The following is a 20,772-nucleotide window of genomic DNA, read 5'->3' on the forward strand; positions in this document are numbered from 1 at the left end:
CTTCCTTACGTGGCTGCGTTGTGAGTTAACTCTCTCTCTGCTGCAATCTCATCTCGGTGTTTGGCTTTCTGCGCTGCCCGGCCGGCAAAAATGAACCTGGTTCGGTTACAGGGGGGTGAACAACAGTGTGCTGGTGGCATCTAGTGGGTAGAGGCCAAGGCCAGGGATGCTACTAAACATCGTACAAGACATGAGACAGTCCCTCACAACAAAGAACTATTCAGTCAAAAATGTCAATAGCGTGAAGGTTGAGAAACTCTGGTTTAAACTAAAACCATTCTGAAACACGGGAATATATGACCACACAAGCTTAACAATTCATCTCTCTAGGCAAGAGCATATTACCTAAAGACTCAAAAATAATAATTTTTGAAAAGTCATCCTTAGAAGGACATCAATATAGATTTAGCCTAGAACAATCCTTTTCAAACTTTAATGTGTATGAGAATCACCTGGGAAGCTGGTAAAAATGCAGATTTTTGAGATCCAACTCTGACCTACTTAAGCAGAATTAAGACTGCCTCCAGGAATCTGAATTTTTAACAAGCTCCTCAGGTAATTTTGATGCAGCTTGAGCCACACTCTAAGAAATAATGTTGAGGAAACCAAACTGTACACTGATGAAAACAAACTGAACACTTTATTCAGTGAACACTAAAATTCCTCTCCAGTTGAGCATGTGGCTGAAAAACTCTGGACAGCTACCAAATCATTAAGATGATAAATTAATAAACTGTGCTTTCAACTAGTGTTCTTCAAGATTTCACACGCATAGGAATCACCTGGAGATCTTAACACGCAGATTCTGAGTCAGTAGGTCTGAGATCAAGTATGAGATTCTGAATCTCTAACCAGCTCCCACGTGATGGCTTATATTGCTGCTCCTTGGATCAGCATGTTGAGTACTAAGGTCTTAAAAAACAACTGTCAAAAGAGTATAAAGACAAGACTACTCATTTTAACAAAGTGCGAAACCATCAATCACAATTCTAGTTTCCAGGCGCACATGAAAGACAGTATAGATTTTAAATGTTACCCCCACTAGAAAGTCAATCCTGTGAGAGCAGGAGCTTAGTTGGTTTTGCTCACGGCTACATCACCAGCCCCATTTGATACCTGGCACATAATATGCATTCAATAAATACTGTGAATAAATAAATGCTGAACAAGGACTCTCTATATGAAGTCTAATGATTGAAGCCAATTATAAATCAAAATCCCAAAAAGAGCCTATACATCCACCTCAGAGAGAAGAATGTACTTGTTGTTAACCCTACTTAATATACAGATATATCATTAATTGATGACTGAATTTATGATTTCTTTCCTATGGAGCATCCAAAGTGATCATGAACTCCAACAGACTCAAATATGAGTATTTTCTAGAGAAGTGCATTCTTTGGGGGGTAAAAAAATCAGCTGACCACGGAAGTCATACAACTATGGTGTGTGATTTCAAAAGAATAGTATGTGGGTAACACTGATTGTTTCTTCAACCTCCTTTGCATGAAAAACTATGCTTAAGAAGAAATTCAGAGTAATTTAATCTTTATTAGATTTTTTTAATTTAAAAATCCTCCCTTCATATTGTTACCACACAAAATGGGGTTCTCCTACCCGATATGCATAAACAAGCCAATTAATTATGGAATCAGTTTTTGGGTAAAGAGAGCAGTTTTATTCTGTGAGATTAATTTGCAGGGAGACAAGGGGAGTATGCCTTCAGATCTGTCTCCCCAGTTCAAGATTTGGGGCAAAATTTAAGAGGTTAGGGAGAACAAGCTGGCATGTGGACGCCCTGGCGGGGCAGGTTTTGATTGGTGGGCTTCAAGCATTTATGGTAAGGTTCCAAACATTTATGATGACGTGGGGAAGGAATTCTAACACCAGATCTTCTTGAATGACGGACCCCCCGCTTCTGAGAAGAGTCTGACTTTCAAGTTCCAGTCATGTCCTGGTCCTTTTGTTGCATGGGGAGGAGGATCGTTGGTTCCACAGTCATTTCAGGTTAAGATTTCTTCTTCTGCGCATGCTCTGACTATGTGACTTTGCAAATTTTCTCAAAGACAATTCTTAATCATTCTATTGACAAGAGACAAGGTCTGTTGAACTGGTCCTGGAGGGCCTGTGGTTATAATATCAGAAGATACCCTGGCTTCAAAGAAAAAAATGCCCTTTTCTTCTGATTTGAATATCTTAATGGTGTTCAAGTTTACAAATGAATAGAAATTGTTTTTGAGTTAGAAAAAGCTTAAGTATCACAGAGAGTAAATGATGAATTAACCCAGAAGAAGTGTAAATGCAAGTTCAAATTTAGCTGTGCCACTTGATAGAGATTTTCAGAACTTTTGCATCAATAAACTTCTCAATTAGAGAAGGAATGATTCTCATGAAAACAAACCAAAACAAAATATTGTTTCCTCAGTTTTGTACACATGTTAAATAGATGTTCCTCAGTGCCTTAAAAACACTTTAATGTTTCCATATGTCATATTAATCCTGAAAGCTGTTTTACATAGCGTATTTTTCACTTGGTCCGATGGATAGATGATGCCATTAAAAGGGCAGTTCATATTTAGAAGCATCAGAATTGCTTTTCCTCCTCTCTCTCTCTTTTATTTATTTATTTTTTGTTAATTTGTAACCAAGATGGTTAATTCTATGTGTTAACTTGACTAGGGCATGGGATAACCAGACATTTGGTCAAAACATTATTCTGGGTGTGTCTGTGAGGGTGCTTCTGAATGAGATTAACATTTGAATTGGTAGACTGAGTAAAGCAGATGGCCATCCCTAACGTGGGTGGGGCTCATTCAATCAATCGAACACGTGACTAGAACAAAAAGTTGCCTGCCTAACTGGATGAGCTGTGGCATTGGTCTTCTCCTGCCCTGGAACTGGAACTTACACCCTCAGCTCTTCTGGTTCTCAGGTCTTTAGACCTGGACTGAAACTACACCATCAGCTCTCCCAGTCTCTACCTTACTGACTGCAGATCTTGGGACTTCTCAGCCTCCAGAATTACATGAGCCAATTCTTTATAATGTCTCTCGCTCTCTCTGTCTCTCTGCCTGTCTGTCTCTCTCTCTCTATGTATATATCCTATTCTGATTTTTCTGGAGAACTCTGATTAATACAGTAATACAGAAAGCTTGGACTTTTTTTATTTAAGAAACTCTACCATAACATACCAGAGACAGTGCATCATTAACCATAGTTTTGAAAACTACGATGTCTGCTAGAATTCCCTAATTAATCCCACAGGGCTCAGTCCTCTGGTTATTTATCCCCACTCTGTTAGCAGGCCTCCCATTAGCTCCAGTGGGGACTTGTGGTGCTGGGTTTGCAGTCAGAGAACTGAGCTCATTCTACATCTTTCCCTTCATATCTGTTGGAGCAACTCTGTGAGGCTATCACTTATCCTACTCTACGAATCCTCTCAGATTGGCTCTATGTCTCGTAGTTAATGATATGCAGATACTGGCCCTGTCAAGAATTCATCACTAAACGAGTCAGTTGTGAAGTGGTAAGTAGCAGAGAGAGGGAAGGGACAGGGAGGAAGAAAGAACGGAAGGAGGAAGGGAAGGAGAGGGGAAGAAGAAGAGAGAAAGAAAAACACAGTTTGTTTTCCCATTGTCTTCCTGTGTGCGTTATTTACAGTGGACCCAGCTCATTACAGTTTCTTTAATGCCAATAAGCTGCTTTCTGGATGGACTACAAACTGTTTTTTCCTCTCCAGAAACATTCAATTTTTAAAGCCAGTTAACTGCTTTAAAAATTGTCTTTCTAAAGAAAAATCTTTTCTAAGTAAAAAAAGTTTTACTTATAAAACTAAGAATTAGATTAGGTATCTAATATGAAAATTAGAAGTAGTGAAAAAAAAACCACAGAATTTGAAAATAGGTGACATGCATTTGAACCCTGGGTTTATTGTTTGCTGTCTGGGTAAATGATTTTAGGTAAATCATTTAATATCCAAGCTCTTCAGTTTTCTCAGCTACAAAACAGGAGATTATAATAATGCCTACATCACAGGACTGCTGGATGAAATGAGGTTTTGTATGTGAAAAGCATTTTAAATGCCTCCAAAGAACCATATGGTTATTAGTCATTGGTGTTGTTTTTTTATTATAGCCCTGTTGACAAACAATAGCAGGAAAGAGAATACAAAATAGAAAAGAATCAAGAAATTACTTGTTTTCATTAAGAGTTATGCCCACATTACTTTGTAGCTGGGCTAGAATCTCCTGAAATGCTGAACAAGAAACAAGGCAGAAGAGGCATCATTAGCTACAGGATCGCATTACAAAGACAGGAATGAGGTGGGAGGAGACTGTGTTTCTTTTGTCATGAACGATGAAATAAAAAAGAAAATAGATATTTGAACTAGATGTCTAAAGGCAATAATTTATATTTTATGTTTGAAGGTGTACCATGCCTGGCACATAGCAGATGCTAAACAAACGTTTATTAAGATTCCAATCTCCACATTCAGCTGGCATTTATTAAGCACCTTCTACATGCCAGATATTTGATGTTCAAGTGAGTTCATTTGCAAATTGTAGAGAGAACTCAAATCTTACATAAAAACTTAGAGAGTTCAGTAAAAGCAATGGTGGAAATGGGAAAATTTCTGGGATTTATGATCCTTTTAATATGCAAGTCATTTATCAGTGCACATATAATTACAAATAATGAATGTTATGAACAAATGAATTCCTTTCCTTGCACTACCCAAAATAATTTTTAAAGCCCAATACATAACAATTTGAAACAACTGAATCCATTTTTAGCTATAAAAATCAATATGACAATTAGACTTTCTTATGCACAATATAAACACAATTCACTAAGTTCAATGCCTGTCCTGAATAATTACTTAGTGATCAGGTAGCCTAAAGGGACAACATGCTCAGCATATCTAAGCATTTCAAACCATCAATAAACAAATATTTTCTTGAACTCTATACTGTCTGTCCCTATTTTACAAGTTTGGGAGAATCCAAGGAAAATAAGCAGTCTATGACCACAAGACACTAATAGTATGGGTGGGAAAAACATATCCAGACACACATATATAAATCCCTTAATAAGTAATACAGTATACATATACAAAAGTATATTACATCTGGACAACTGCATATAAATCAGTACAGAACAATTCTTCAGTCAGATAAAATCAAAAACAGATTTGAGAAATTAAATCTATGTGCACTTAATTCATCAAGAAAATCTTCAAAGAAAAAATAAAAATTAAGCAGAGTCTACAAGGATGATGAAATCATGGACCATCATCAGACCAGAGAGTGAACGGGACTTCTGTCAGGTTGCATTAGTTTGCTAGGGCCACCAGAATAAAGTACCACAAACTGGGGGCTTAAGCAAAAGAGATTTATTGTCTCACCATTCTTTGGGCTAGAAGCCCAGAATCAAGGTGTTAGAGGGTTGAGTTGGTTCCTTCTGAGGCCGTGACGGACAGTCTGTTGCACACCCCTCACCTAGCTCCTGGTGCTTTGCTGACAATCTCTGGTGTTCCTTGGCTTGTAGGCACATCACCCCTAGCTCTGCCTTCATGTTCACATGACATTCTCCCCAGTGTCTGTGTCCAATTTCCCCTTTTTATAGGGACAGCAGTCACATTGGAGTAGGGTTCCACCCTTATCCAGTATGACTTCATCTTAACTGACTACATCTGCAAAATCCCTATTTCCAAATAAAGTCACATTCTGAGACACTCGAGATTAGGACTTCAACATAAGACTTCTGGAGGGACACAGTTCAATTCAGCACACAGACGAACCACCAAGAGCAAAGGAAATGGTCAACATAGCTGAGGGTGGCCTGTTAAGGCTTAATGGATGAATAGCTATGTAGGGCCCGGTGACAGAGAGCCTTAGAACTTTGGCAAAAGAGTCCGCACGATCTGGTGAGCAACAAGAAGGCAGCGTGAACTCTCAAGTAGAAGAAACAGTGTTTTGTAAACGCTAATCTGGAGCATGGGTCCTGGCTGAGGAGGAGAGGGAGAGACACAGAATGACTAAACAGAAGGTGGCATGAAGTAAAAGTGAAATCTGGGGGCTGGCCTGGTGGCGCAGTGGTTAAGTTCACACATTCCACTTCAGTGGCCCAGGGTTCACTAGTTTGGATCCCGGGTGTGGACCTATGCACTGCTTATCTAAGCCATGCTGAGCCAGGCATCCCACATATAAAGTAGAGGAAGATGGGCATGGATACTAACTCAGGGCCAGTCTTTCTCAGCAAAAAAAGAGGAGGATTGGCAGCAGATGTTAGCTCAGGGCTGATCTTCCTCAAAAAAAAAAAGAAATCTCATAGCAGGAGTGAGAATGAAACAGATTGAACAAATCCAAGACAAATTAGTCTATCAATAAAGGATTATTCTTTTAGAGCATTTAGACTATACCAAACGATTTCCTGTATTCTTGTTAATTTGAAGAAACATCCCACAAACTTACTTCAGAATTCATTAATAAGACATCAATTGCCAATTTCAGTAATTATGTGTGGTACAAAATTATATAAATGACTCACTTACACAGAACTGTTTTCCTGTTCTTAGAGTAATGCCAAAGACTTGGAGAGCAACAATGCCAGGGATTTTAAGGGGTCTGGGAATCAGGGAAAAGCTTCTTCATCGTAATGCTCTATCGGGCTGACACAGCTTAATCCCCAGCAACTATATGTGCTAAAGAGACTTACTTACCAAATGAATGACTTCTGAAGACGCTATCTAAAACAGAATGTCAAGATGGTCCTAACCTTACTGACTAGTGGAATGTCAAGAAGGACAATCTAGTCAAAACATCAAAAGCTCCCACGATTTTCAGTTTAAAGTGATGACACGTAGCAAAGAACCATTCTGAAAAACATGATGTCCAACTGAATTTTTGACATCTTTTATAGACTCTATGTAGTGACAAGAGACTAAATGAAAGAGGAAGTACTAAAAATTTGATAAGAATCTATAGGGAATAAGGGATATTGAATGAATGGAGATGAATATAAAGAGAAAGATGGTAAACATATAGTTTGTAAGTAACATAAAGGACGTCAATATACTTCCAGTTATTTTAGATCCTTTATATCTTAAAGGCTGGACAAACCATCCAGTCATAAAATCCTAATATTAAAACATGTTTGTAAACATCCAAGGAATTGCAAAACTCCTTCAAGAACAAGCAGTTATCATCTGCATGGCTGAGATAGTAGGGGCAGGAGCAGAGGGGTGCAGAATTTAAAAGGAAAAAAAGGGGGTAGAGAAGAAAAACCCTTCTTCAGCCCCACTTGCCCTCAAGCTGCTGCTCTCTTTCTCCTTCCCTTCATAAGCAAACTTCTGGAAGGAGTTCTCTCCCTTCATCAGATCCGTTTTTTCCCCACATGCCATCTTCCGTGTACTCCAAACTGGTTTCTGTCTTCACCTTTGCACCAAAATCTCCATTGCTGATGTCCTCAGTGTCATTTGTAGGTTCAATGCAAAAGATATCTTTCAGTCTTCATCTTTTTTGATCTCTCAGAAGCATTCTACTTCCTTCTTGAAATCTTCTCTTTCCCTTGGTTTCTGTGACACTATCTTCTCTTCTCTTTTCTCCTACATTTCAGCCATGACTTTGCTGTCTCCATCACCAAATCATCTTTTCTACAAAATGCTCAAATACTGGAGTTTTTCAAAACTCTCTTCCATTTCTTCAACTACCATTTATATGCCAAAGAATCCTGTGATTTATGTCCAACTTAAACTTCTCTGAACGCCACATCCATGTACCTTCAACCAGCTACTCATCTTAGATGTCCCATAGGCACTACAACCCAACATGATTTTTCCACCCCATCTGCTCCCTAAGTGAACAGCACCAATATCTGCCTAATCTCAGGCCAGAAACCTGAGTATCAACATTGAAACCTCTCTCCACACCATCCGTTATCACCAATTAATCATCAGGACTGGTTTTACCTTACGAATGCTCTCGAGAGCATCCACATCGCCATCTCCACTTTGAGTGCAAATCACCACTGTTTCCCATGCACCAGTTTCCCTGCATCCAGTCTTAGCCCTAGTCAGCCTGCAGTTGGAGTGATTTATTTAAAACACAAGTGTAATCATGGCACCCCTCTGCTTAAAACCTTTCACTGGCTCCCCCTTGTTCTTTGAATGAAACCCTTCATCTTTAGTTGCCCTTCAAAGCCCTGCTCTCCATCATTGGTTTCATCAGGCACCTCTCCCTCGCTCTCTGCCTCCAGCGCCTGGCTTTCCTTCAGTTCTTACAAAGTGCTTCTTTCACCTCCAGGCCTGCAGACATGAAGATTCCCTTTTTTCCCACTTTCACTTCTATGCCTACCTGATTTTTACTTATCCCTCAGATTTCAGAATAACACTGTTTTCTTCAAGCAAAATTTTCCCTAACCTCACCACCCATCCAGATTAGACCTTCTGTTAACTTATTTCTCTTTCAAGGCACTTGCCATTCTTGCAATTAAATGCTCTTTGGTGTAATGATCTGTTTATTACCTTTCTTGGCTGAAAGAATATTAGTCATGTATATCTTATTTACAGCTTCAACTCAAGCCTAGCCTTGAACAAAGTAGGCAGTCAATAGATATTTGTCAAATGAATAAATGAACTCCAATATTTACAGTGCTAATCTGACCCTGATCAAGGAAGCTAGAGTAAAAATCAATAGTCTCAATTACAGTGTCATATCATTAAGACAACCCCACCAATATAGTAAATAAAATTTATATCACTTATAAATGATCACTTGTTTATTTTTGTATATAATGAAAAGTCTAATTTCTTAGAGGACTGGAACTCTATAGGGCCAGCTGACAAATAACCTGTACAATTGCTTAAAGTTTTTTTTAAAAGTGTTGCTTACAAGAAATCAAAACATCCTTAAAATTAGCAACAATAGAATGAAAAGGAAAACCAAATTTGATCAGAATACTTTAAAACCTGTTAACATGAATAACAAAAGATATAAGTCCTCATGTATAAATAATTCAAGATCTCTATAATCAACAAATAAGTTTTTCCACCATTTTCTTAACTTTTGAAGATTACATCTTTAAATGACAAACAACATATAGAAATTTACAAGCCATTTTTCAGTGTGATGCATTCAGGATGGAAAATGGCTGCCAATTTGTGCTACACATAAACTTGTAGATAAAAACAGCGATCTAGTCTTTACGATTAAACTGATTTTCAATAGGTTGCGTTGATAAATACTTTAACCTAAATCTCTGGCCTCTTACCTTAAATTCTTTCATCTCAATAAATGGCAACACCGTCCATCTGTTGCTCAAACTCCAAACCTTGACTCCTCTTGATCCCTCTTCAATTCTCCTCCACAAGAAACTATCTGCAAGCATTGATGGCTCTGCTTCCGAAACATGCTATGGATATGCTCCCTCCTCTTTACCTTCCTTATCACGTTCCTAATCCAGTCCACCAACAATTTTGCCTAGATTACAGCAATGTCTTCCAACTAGTGTTCTCATTTACACTTCTGTTCTCCTCACCACATTAAACGCCACAGTTCATCTAACACGCTGCGGCCAGAGTCATCCTTTCAATACAAGTCTGTGCATGTCACTCCCCTACTTGAGACAAATTTATAATCCTTACAAGCCTCCCCAAATTACCCGGCCCTGCCTAATTCTCCCATTGCACCTCCTCTGACTTGTCTGCTTCATCACATTATCCTTCTTTCTGTTTCTAGAACATCGAAGCTAGTTCCCTCTTAGGGTCTCTCAACTTGCTATTCATTCTGGTTGGAATGCTCTGTTCCAGATCTTTCCGTGGCTGTTTCCTTTCATCAAGTCTCAAGTCAACTGTCAACCCTCCCCTCTCTAGCCCCAGAAGCTCTTCCTGACCATCTCATCCAAATTAACCCCCAATAAATCTCTACTACATCGTCTTGTTTTGTTTTCTTCCTATTATTTATTACTACCTGAAATCGTCTTCTCTATTTCTACAGGTACCCAGTTATTCTCTGTCCTCCCCTAGAAGGTAAGCTCCTGAGCATGCGAACCTTATCAGTTTTATTCACCATTTACTACCCAGTGCCTAGAAATATGCTTCATACACAGCAGGTGCTCACTAAACATTTATTACATGAGTGACTTCTTAACAACAACAAAAGCGGTAGCTCAAAATAAAAAATGTCATAAAATTAAGATTCAAAAAGAGATATCAACTGAATTTATATCATGTGGTTTCATATTATACACATTAACAATATCAATGAGGCTTATTACATATTAGAGAGCTCAAATATTGTGATGAAAAATACATTATCACACAAAGCCAGTTTAAATCCATTTCTCACATAAAAGTTTTCAAAATGAGGAATTTTAAATAAATCTGTATTACGAATGGAGAAGGGAAGCCATATGCCCCTCCTTCGGCAAAAATGGAATGGGTCTCTTTAGGACTACATCAGAAGCACTTAAAGAAATACTTTAGAAAAAAGGGTCCCTTTTAAAAATGAATACCGATTTTTAAAGCAGAAAAAAAATCTATTGAAAGCCAAGGAAAACAACAGAACTTGGTTTCCCAAGGGCCAAGGAATCATGACGTAGCTTAAACAGAGGCTGCATGTTCAAACCTTGGAGCTCTTCCATCTCCAAGGACCTATGGCACATTCTTGACATTTGGAAAAAGTAAGTCTAGAACCCTCCAAACCTTCAAATGCCCAAATACCACCATATCAGTGTTCTTACTTGCAAGACCCACTTGCTAGACACACAATTAATGAGAAGGATTCAAATCTGGGCCTCAGAGAAATAATAAACTACCATACCTCAGGGACTTCTGGGGTCGTCATGAACAGTCAAAGCCATAGTATTTGTGAATGCCAAGGGCCTCCTCACTGTATTTGGACTGTTTCCATGAGAGAATAAACTACCGTGGACATGAGTTAAGATTTAAAAAAATAACTAGGAAACTATTTACTCCACCAGAACTATTTACTAAACACCCTAGTGCATGATGCCAACCACTGAGATGACTCGCAGTAGCAAACAAAAGCAGTGGTGAGCACCTTGTCTTCCGGGTAATTGACTGCCTTTGTTACACAACATGGTCTGGAAAACTCTGACTCCAGTTCTGACTGCAAGCCACAGGAATCATGTCGATATGTGAACAATCTGAATATCTAATTATGAAAAAAAAAGAAGGCAATTTCACAGTGGAAGTATTGTTCTAATTCAAGAAACCAGCCATATTAACTTATTAGTCTGACACACAGCAGATAGCTGAAAAACTATACTTTGAAAGATAATTATTTTTAGCTGATTAATATGCTTCAAATTAAATTCACTGCTTTTAATGGGCCCATCAACTTGACAACCTGGGAAATTAATAAATTTTGCGTGCAGTACTCCTAGGAAATTTATATGGCTGAGCTACACATCATTGCAAGGATTACCTTCACAGTAGGCATTGTCCTCTCGAAGAGCCCTAAAACCATCGCGACAGCTGCAAACGGCCCTGTCATTCAGATTTCTGCAGACGGAATTCTCCATGCAGTTATGCCTTTCAGAACAAAAGTCATAACCTACAAGAAAACAGAAACTTATTCAGGTAAGCGAAACTCTGACAAAGCAAATAAACTTTATCTACTTCATATCGTCCCTTGATTTAGAAGCTATCTTCCCTAAATGATTTTTTACATTGATATCTTCATCCAATATTTATAGAACTCCATGCTATCTGTACTATAAACTTCTTTATGTTTAATACGTTAATTCTAATATTCTAATTACAGTCCTCCAAATATCAAAAACAAAGAAAGATCTTGGAAAGATTCTTCTACATTGTGAATCTTCATTTTCATAACACAGTGAAAAGTAATCTGAGAACTAGCAGTGGAACATTATCACTAACTAGGGGTAATACAGACCAGGCCAGACAAAATGTGCACATTGCATATTTAGGATATGAAATAGACAGCCTGGCATCCTTTAAAAAAAAAATTCCAAATGTATTAAAAAGTAAAAATTGCATCACTTTAATCTAATCTTCTCTGGAAATCTTCAAGGCAAAGAGCGTGCACTTAAAAGAAGAAAATTTTTATGAATTACAAAGATTTCACAGATCCCAGAGTTTATGAGAGGAAAGAAAAATGGAACATTTTATAAACAGTGACACCAATCATGTGTAATTTCGCATGATCTCTTTTTTCTGTGTGAATCCCTTGTTCAAAGATCATCTAAGATGCTGAAATGAAAATCTTGAACACTAGAATTCATTTTTAACGGAAATTACATGATCACACATCATTCAAACAATTTTCAAATTGCCTGATGCATGTTATCTATCTAGTTTTACATTGTCTAATGAATTACTATTTCAGTCCACATATAAAAGAAGACAGCACTAGAAGAATCTATTTCACGTAGCTCAGAATAAACTCATCTGTCTACAGCTAAGAGAAAACTCTGACTGGACAAAATCATGAATATGGAAGTTCTAAATCGGTTCATCTTATTAGTAATAAAATTACGATAGAACATGGTGATTCAGTGAAAGGGTGGCCTAAACTATACCACAGCCAACAGGTGGACTCTGTACAGCATAGTGGTTGATGCCCATTTTGACTGGTTGGTGCTCATTACGGATATTTTTAATATCACCCCAGAGTTAAAACATATCCCCCGTGAAATGCAACTAGGATGTATAGTAAAATAATGTTTGTATGACTTAACAAGCCTTAAGAAGGGGCATGCTCTCAAAATACAATGATGGCATTAAAAAGAGATAGAGGGGCCAGCCCAGTGGCATAGTGGTTAAGTTCGAAGGCTCTACATCAGCTGCCCAAGGTTCATGGGTTCATATCACGGACGCAGACCTACACACTGCTCATCAAGCCATACTGTGGCAGTGTCCCACATACAAAATGGAGGAAGACTGGCACAGATATTAGCTCAGGGACAATCTTCCTCAAGCAAAAAGAGGAAGATTGGCAACAGATGTTAGCTCAGGGCTGATCTTCCTCGTCAAAAAAGAAAACAAAAGAGAGAGAGAGAGAGAGATAGGAAAAATCAAATGAATTAGTGATTTCTACAGAAATAAAATAGAACAAAAAATATGTACAAAGACTAGAAAAATATATGGTCAATAATAGCATTTAAATCACTTGACAACCTTACTTTTCTTGACAAGATTCTTCACAATCTAAATGCTCATGATTAAAGCTGAATATTTAGAAGTAAAAAGTTCATTCTTAAGAAAAAGAAAAGTTAAATATGTTTTCTCCTAGGGTCTTTTTATTTCTTTCTTCTTTAAGTAGCTAAATTGAGACCATATTTCTTAAAACGTATTTCATTATCTTTTTACAATGCCTGAGGGGGAATAATTTCAGCTAAAAAGCCATCTTCATTCTCTATCCCAATAGCTCAGCACACCATCAATATAAAATGAAAAGGCTCCAAAAAGTCACTCCATATTTATGCTAAATTAAAACAAAGGTACTAAAAAAACTGGCTGGCTCCTTAAGATACATAGAAAATTAAGAGATCATGTTTTAACACGGTGCTAAGTCTTGGTATAATTTTACCTGTAATATTTCAAACAACTTTCAAGAGCGCTATGACTAAGAACAGGTACCGTTTCTAATGCATTTTTATTTTTCTTTCGTAAGCTTATATTTTTCAAAACTATCCATTCAACTTTTCACTTTGCTGCATTTTCTCTTCCCCCATTTTTCAGGCTCTGCCCAATCTATGCTACCACTGTCTATGCCATATGCCACCTCTATTACAACCCATTTGCAGTTCTGCCCAAGCGGTGGGGAGCCCCCTCATCTCAGCATCAAATATGCGCATGCTCACTATGCAGCGTCTAACTGCTGCAAGAATTTTCCAACTATTAGATACAGTGTGATCCCACTTTCACCATTTTAGGTTCAGTTAGAGAGTGCTTTACTTTTTATCAGATGGGTTTTTCTTATTAACCCAGAGACTTGAAAACTGAAAATTTCATCAATCAAATTCTAATTTACTCTAAACAATGTCAGATAGCTATTTTGATTTATTTTCTCAACAAACATGTTGATTGAATCTATTGGTTGTTTTACTGCTTAGATCCAAAATGGCAGGGTCAAAGGCTAACTACTGAGGGGTAGAAAATTCAGCTCAATTAAAGTGGGCTGTTTCCAATCTATAGGGAATAACTTCAAAAAGTCAGAGTAGGAGTTGGCAATAAATCATAGTCCTATTCCCTTCAGAGTTGCATTTCTACTCATGCGTGCTTGGCTTCTGGAGTTGGAAGACCTGGATTCACGTCCAAATTCCACCACTTACTGGCTATGAAAATCACTAGGCGTGTAAGTTAATTAACCTTTCTAAACCTTCAGTTTTTCTCACCTGTAAAATGAGGGTAATATCTACCGCACAAAAATGTAAGGTTCAAATGAGATCATCTACATAAAAGCATAATAGTATAGTATTTGTTAATAATTAAAGCAATTAGACTATTACTAATGAGCCACAAACCAAACATGTTGAGAAACCTATCATAAAATAAGTTTAAATATTTGTTACATATGGATGGATCAATGATCTAATACAATCTAGCCTTTCTTTTATTTCCTCCTTTGGATTTTAACCTCAAGGATACCAAGTTTTCTACTCCTTTTGTAAGCTTTTCAAATTTACATGAAGTTCTATACCTTTTATTAAGTATAGATCTTTCTATAAAATATTAATATGCATCTCTCTAGAACTGGATAAGCACGGAAGAGTGGATACAAAAGATTAGGACTAAGAATGATATACATAAAGGTTATACATAGTTATACAAAGGTTGTACATGACCAGGAAGAGAATACAGTAACTTTGAGGTGAATATTTGCTGGTTTTGCCTATAGGTATCTATTCCTCCTTTCGTGAGGAAAAAAAAAAAACAAAAACCCTAGTCATACTTTGGACGAAACATTTGCCCTTACTGTCAGCCCACAAGCTTATAGGAAAATGACTCTACTGCGCTACAGATAAGGCCAAGCCAATCAATGCATCCCACCAGCCAGAACACAATCATTTCTTAAGGGCTGGGCATATGATCCGATTGAGGCTAATGAAGATGATTAAAACTCAATCCTGAGATTTCTGTTCAACTCATGAGGATATTGAACTTTTTCTTCCACCTGCCTGGGTATCATACTGATGTGAACAGAAGAATGTAAGGGGTCTACCTGAGAACACATAGAGCCTGAAAATAAAGCCAGCTCGGAGGAGACAAACTGAGAGATGCAGCTGGGGAAAGGGGCAGGATTTGAGATCTGAATCAAGCTGCTTACTGGGACCATATATTTCTTTTTTTTTTTTCTTCTTTGCTTAAGTCAGTTGGATTGGGTGTTCTATTGTTTGCAAGATGACAGATAATCCTAATTTTTCCCAAAGTGTGCGTGGATGAATTTTTTCTTTTTGAATACTAATGGCAATGGATTTCTTTTAATATGTACAAGAAATACATGAATCTACAAATAATCCCATTATTTCATAGATAACACTGCTTAGGAATGAAACAAAATTGTTAAAAAATGAGTTGACTAACCGGATATAAAAAAATTAACTAAATAATGTTAATGGTGATAAATAGGTAAGAAGAATCATGAAGCTATGATTAAATAATGTGGGAAACCATGGATTATCCAGAAGTTGGGAGAAAACAATCTACACCCACTCAGCCTTCTGCATATGGATGCCCATACTACTTATAACTATACAGCACAATGAAATAAATGCAAAATTAAAGTGGGACATTTAGTGTATAGGCCTTAATGGTATTGCAAGCAGAGACAGGGGCTGCCAAGGGAGAAGGAGAATGGAAAGGGCTGCAGATATGAAAACTGAAATAAGATTATTTCTGTATCTTTCTAAGTCCTCGCTGTGTCACTGAGTCTGTGTCATGTGGTAATTTGTTACAAGCTTCCTTGAAAGGGCTCTCAAATATGAAAAAAGTGCAAAGAACATCGCTGCTACGCTGCTTCTGAGCTGCAGCTCCAGAAGACAGCCAGCTGTAGGGTACCTAGAAAACAGTTTGGTTGGATTTGATTTGGTGCCTAAACATTTGGAGCCTTATTTTGGTGCACAGCTTGGTTTCCAACCTCTAGGAGAAAGGTCAACACTTGAACCTCGTGCTCTCCTTCAGGGAATAATTACTAACTTGTTGAACAACTTACTCTTTCAGCTGTGAACACAGCATCTTTAGCACTAGGCAGATAGGCCTGGAAACTGGAGGCCAATTTTATTACAAATGAATCTGTCACAACATACATGTAGGAATAAGAATATTTAAGCCTTGAGAACTTGACTTTTTCTAGTTTAAAAGTCAGAGAATGCCAGGAGAACTCATTTGTTTATTCTATACATTTGAAGTCAGAAATTGAAGCCATCTTTATTATAAATGGTGCTAAATGTTTCAAGATGACCAACTTGTCCAATTTCAGTTCCAATATTATCTAAGCCAGTGATTCTCAATGCTGGCTGCATAAAAGAATTTATCTGGGAGTTTTTTAAAATGCTGATACCAAGGCTCCATCTCATATCAATTATATCAGAATCTCAGGTAAAGGGGGTGTAGGTCACAGTACATTTTGTCGTATTTTGAGTGAGCTGTGTAAACGCATTAATTTTTTAAACTATAAACAATCTAACATGATTTTCATAGCTAGCTTTTCCATTTCTTAACTTGCTTTTTGTAATATATCAAGCCTCTTTTAGAAAGAAAGGGATATGATCAGGGCTTCTCTTGACATATGAAAGGCCTATCTCAGCTTCTTACTCAAATCTTGTCCTAGCCAATCTTGACTAACTTCTATGCTATTCACTTCCCCAGTCTCTGACTAGCTTCTGGCCACTACTAGTGGATTAAAGACGGCCACAAATTTTTAATACTTCACTGATCCTGGTGGTGTCTATTTCCCCTCCCCTTGAATAAAGAGTGGCCTGTGACAGCTTTGACCAATGAAATGTGGTAGAAGTGATGCTTTGTCAGTTTCAGACCACGTCTTTAAGAGCCCAAGCCATCATTTAAGAAGTCTGACTACTAATCTGCTGGAGAGATCACAGGAAGTCCTGAGATTACATGGAGAGGTAGAGAGTTCTGGCTGTGCTCAGCCTTCCCATCAGCCCTACGAAGATGTCCAGCACACAGGGAGGCCATCGTGAACCTTCCAGCCCAGCCTACCTTCCAGCTGAGTGTCCCAGTTAACACCATGTGGAGCAAGATAATCACCTGGCCAAACCCTGTTTGAATTCCTGACCTAAAATATTATGATATATAATAAATAGTTGTTTTTTTTAAGCCACTGAGCTTTGGGGCAATTCGTTATGCAGCAATAGATAATGACTCAAAGTGTGGTCCACTGACTAGCAGTATCAGCATCACCTGAAAGCTTGTTAGAAATGCAGATTCTTGGGCTTGCCCCTAGACCTGCTGGATCAGGATATGCATTTTAATAACATGCCCAGGTTATCTGTATGGACATTCAAGCTCGAAAGGCACTGGGGTAGCCCACTTTTGGCTGTCAAAGACACTCCAGTCAAGCGCAGATGGAGTTCAGTTCCCAAATCAAGTGACTGAAATGAGTGCTCTTGATTCATTTCAAATTCCACACGTGCTCTATGCAAGGCACTGTGAGGATGAAAACTCCAATAGCCCTTCTTGTCTATTTGATGATAGTCCTTTTTAGTGGGGTTCCTTAGTTCCTGAGAGCTATCCTAAGAGCTCCTTGAAAGACAGACCAAGTCTTAAACCACTTTGAAATTCCCAAGAGCCTTACACAGAACTTTTAATTGAATGAATGGAAGAAGAAGCTAAAAAGAAAAACCTGCACCACCTTGCTAAAAATGAGAGAGAGGGATCTTATGTCTACTTTTAATAGATCAGGAAACGAAATGGAAGCAATTAAAATGAAACAAAATAGCACATGTTTTATAAAATTCCTTTTTCTTTTGTTGTTGTTGTTGTTAATGCCATGGAGTCGATTAGGACTCCTAGCACCCCTGTGTACAGCAGAGAGGAACCCTGCCCGGTCTTTTTGCACCATCCTCTCACCTTCCGACGCTGTATCAGACAATGCTCTGCTGCTATTCATAGGGTTTTCATAGCCAATTTTTTCAGAAGTGGGTGGCCAGGTCCTTCTTCCTAGTCTGTCTTAGTCTGGAAGCTCTGCTGAAACATGTCCACCATGGGCGACCCTGCTATTATCTGAAATACTGGTGGCAGAGCTTCCAGCATCACAGCAACATGCAGCTGCCACAGTGTGACAACTGACAGATGGGTGGTGTGATTCCCTGACCAGGAAACAAACCGGGGGTGGTTGTGGCCGCAAGAGCGCTGAATCTTAACCACTAGACAACCATCCTTTTTCTTACCTTTTTCTATTTAAACTTTGTTTTGCATCAACATAAAGGCCATTATTCGACCCAGTGCCAGTTTCACTTGGGGCAGTTCGTTATTCAGACTAACTATATGAGTTATAAGCACCAACTACATCCCGGGTGCCATACTAGGTATTAAGTATATAGAGATAAACATAAAGACTCAGCCCTACTTTCAAGGTGCATAATCCAATAAAGGAGATGGATTCACAAACACAAAATTTCAAGATAATACTAGAAGGCATATATAACTTCATGATTGGCAGGGATCATAAAGAGTTCTAGATTATCAATCCTTTATTTTAATACTTGAATCTATAATAAAATATAATAAAAAATAAGAACCTTTAATGCCTCCTGAGCTGGCCCACTGCATTTCCAAATAGCTCAAATTTTACTATTTTCTTATATTGAACCAAAAATTGAAGTCCCTTCTATTTATCGTTTCTAGGACTATCATCGCAGAGGCTGCACAGAACAAGCAACGCATGTCTGATGGCCTCTCTCTTCTTGGTCGTATAGAAGCCTATGAGTGAAGGGGAGTGGAACTGAGAAGAGAGAGATCTGAAGTAATCAAAACGGGAATTAGGCTAAGTCAATTATAAAAACAAACTGAAGAGAAACAAAGAGCAAACCAAAAAACAAAGGAAACCAATAAAATAATTCAGCACTGGTGCATAAGTTTTTTCAATAGTGTCATGCTGACTCAGAACCAGTCCACAGAGAGAAGTCTTGAGATCCAGAGCTTGCGACAGGTACAAGACACCTAGCAGAAACGCATAGGAAGATCTCAATTTTAATTCAAGAACTACAATAAACATTTCGAGACTACCTACTGTGTGCCAAATCAGGAAAGTATTTAGGGAAATACTAGTAGTCTTTGGAAATAAGTTGCTTATAAAAGTTTCTATTTTGTGTCAGTTGAATAGCCTCCTAGAATGACTCACACACAAAAATCTTACATTACAAAAAGCCTTACCTTTACAGACTCTGCAGCAGCTATGAGACAAGGTAATCTGATGAGATTCTGGACAATCCAAAGCTGGACAGCCTGAGCTCTCAACCAGCTTCATGGTCTGGTCCTGTTAGACAATAAAAAAGAATGCTTCAAACTTCTTAATTAGGACTTACTAAGAAGTTTCCAGATCCAGCATCCGAGAAGGTTCTTCTAACATGAGAGTAAAATTTTCACCCCGAGAACCTCTGCACAAATCACAGGGTTACTTGCAAAATGAGCTTAAGTCACAACCAGAAAGCCTTTAAAATGGACCGGCAGCTCTGGGAATGAAGCACACTCCACTGCAGCCATGTCTTCAATTTGCCAAACATCTGGGTAATCCTGAGACATTCTGTTAGTTTTACAACATATTTGCACATCCAGATGACAACTGTGGCAAAGATACAGCTTGAATTAGATGCACAGCTTACTTTGAAAAAATAAACAAATAAAAACTAAGGTTTTTAAACATTCTCATTTCAAAGTTTTCTAAAGTGTTACAAAGAGATTCTCACAAGTAAGACTGGGAAGGAATATTGGGGATCTCCCAGAAAACTATAAGGAAAATGAGGGCAGGATTTTTGTCTTTGTGAATGAATGCCTAGCATAATTTCTGGCACATAATTGGCACTCAAAAAAATTTCCTGAATGAATGAATAAAGCAATGTAAAATGAATATAGTTCCAGCAACCAAAGTAGATAAAATTCTCAAGGAGAAACCAAAATACAAAATACTTTTCTGATAAATATAGTAACCGGCTCTCAAGGCAGACTTTTGGCTTCTATGCTATCAACCTCCAATCTCTCCAGAACAAGGGTCATTACCCATGCTGTATTATGCTTACCAGTACATAAGTAGTAAAATAACTATTAGAACTTGCAGGCTTCCATTTTAAAACTGCTCAATAGCTTAGGTTTTTAGACATCATTTTTGTAAGTACTGCTCTATTGAAAAAATACTCATTTTAATATCTCCCTCTTCTATGGAAAGGACCTTCTCCAAATCATCACAATCTCTTACCAAGAAAGTGGCAGGAGACAAGGAGACACGGAGACATGTATACAGTAGAGTTAAATGCTATTCTGCCTTTGGTTTGATAGCAATAGCCATTCTGATCACCTTATTTTCAGAACCGCAGTGTTTTTCTGTGTTACTATCAAGTACACATTTTCAAGGCCACAAAACTCACAATAAAAGAACAAGGAAGGACTAGAATTGACAGGTAAGAAAATGGAAGCCTGAGAGAGCTGTCAATTATGTCAAGGTATAAATACAGAAACTAAGGGGCCTGAAGGGAGAAGAAACAATGGAAGTCCTTAACATCAAGAATCTTAAATCAAGAACTACAAAAGCTTATGATAATCCAGTA

The 20,772-nt window shown here is 38.0% G+C and overlaps 1 protein-coding gene and 1 long non-coding RNA gene across 7 annotated transcripts in view; one reads left to right on the forward strand and one right to left on the reverse strand.

Annotated features, from left to right (window-relative positions):
* The window catches only part of NELL2 (neural EGFL like 2), a 362,368-nt gene that overhangs the window by 150,766 nt on the left and 190,830 nt on the right, over positions 1-20,772 (reverse strand). For all 6 annotated transcript variants that reach the window (XM_023643416.2, XM_070271280.1, XM_023643415.2 and 3 more), the window contains 2 exons: positions 19,385-19,487; positions 11,448-11,576 (listed from right to left, as the gene is read on the reverse strand). In XM_023643416.2, the coding sequence (XP_023499184.1) occupies positions 11,448-11,576; positions 19,385-19,487 (232 nt within the window). The remainder of the gene's footprint in view (positions 1-11,447; positions 11,577-19,384; positions 19,488-20,772) is intronic.
* Positions 1,859-19,873, forward strand: LOC111773965 (uncharacterized). The gene is made up of 2 exons (XR_002808721.2): positions 1,859-2,007; positions 18,857-19,873. It is a non-coding gene; the product is annotated as an uncharacterized lncRNA (long non-coding RNA).

This window comes from Equus caballus, chromosome 6 (assembly GCF_041296265.1).
Source record: "Equus caballus isolate H_3958 breed thoroughbred chromosome 6, TB-T2T, whole genome shotgun sequence".
NCBI classification, from domain to species: domain Eukaryota; kingdom Metazoa; phylum Chordata; class Mammalia; order Perissodactyla; family Equidae; genus Equus; species Equus caballus.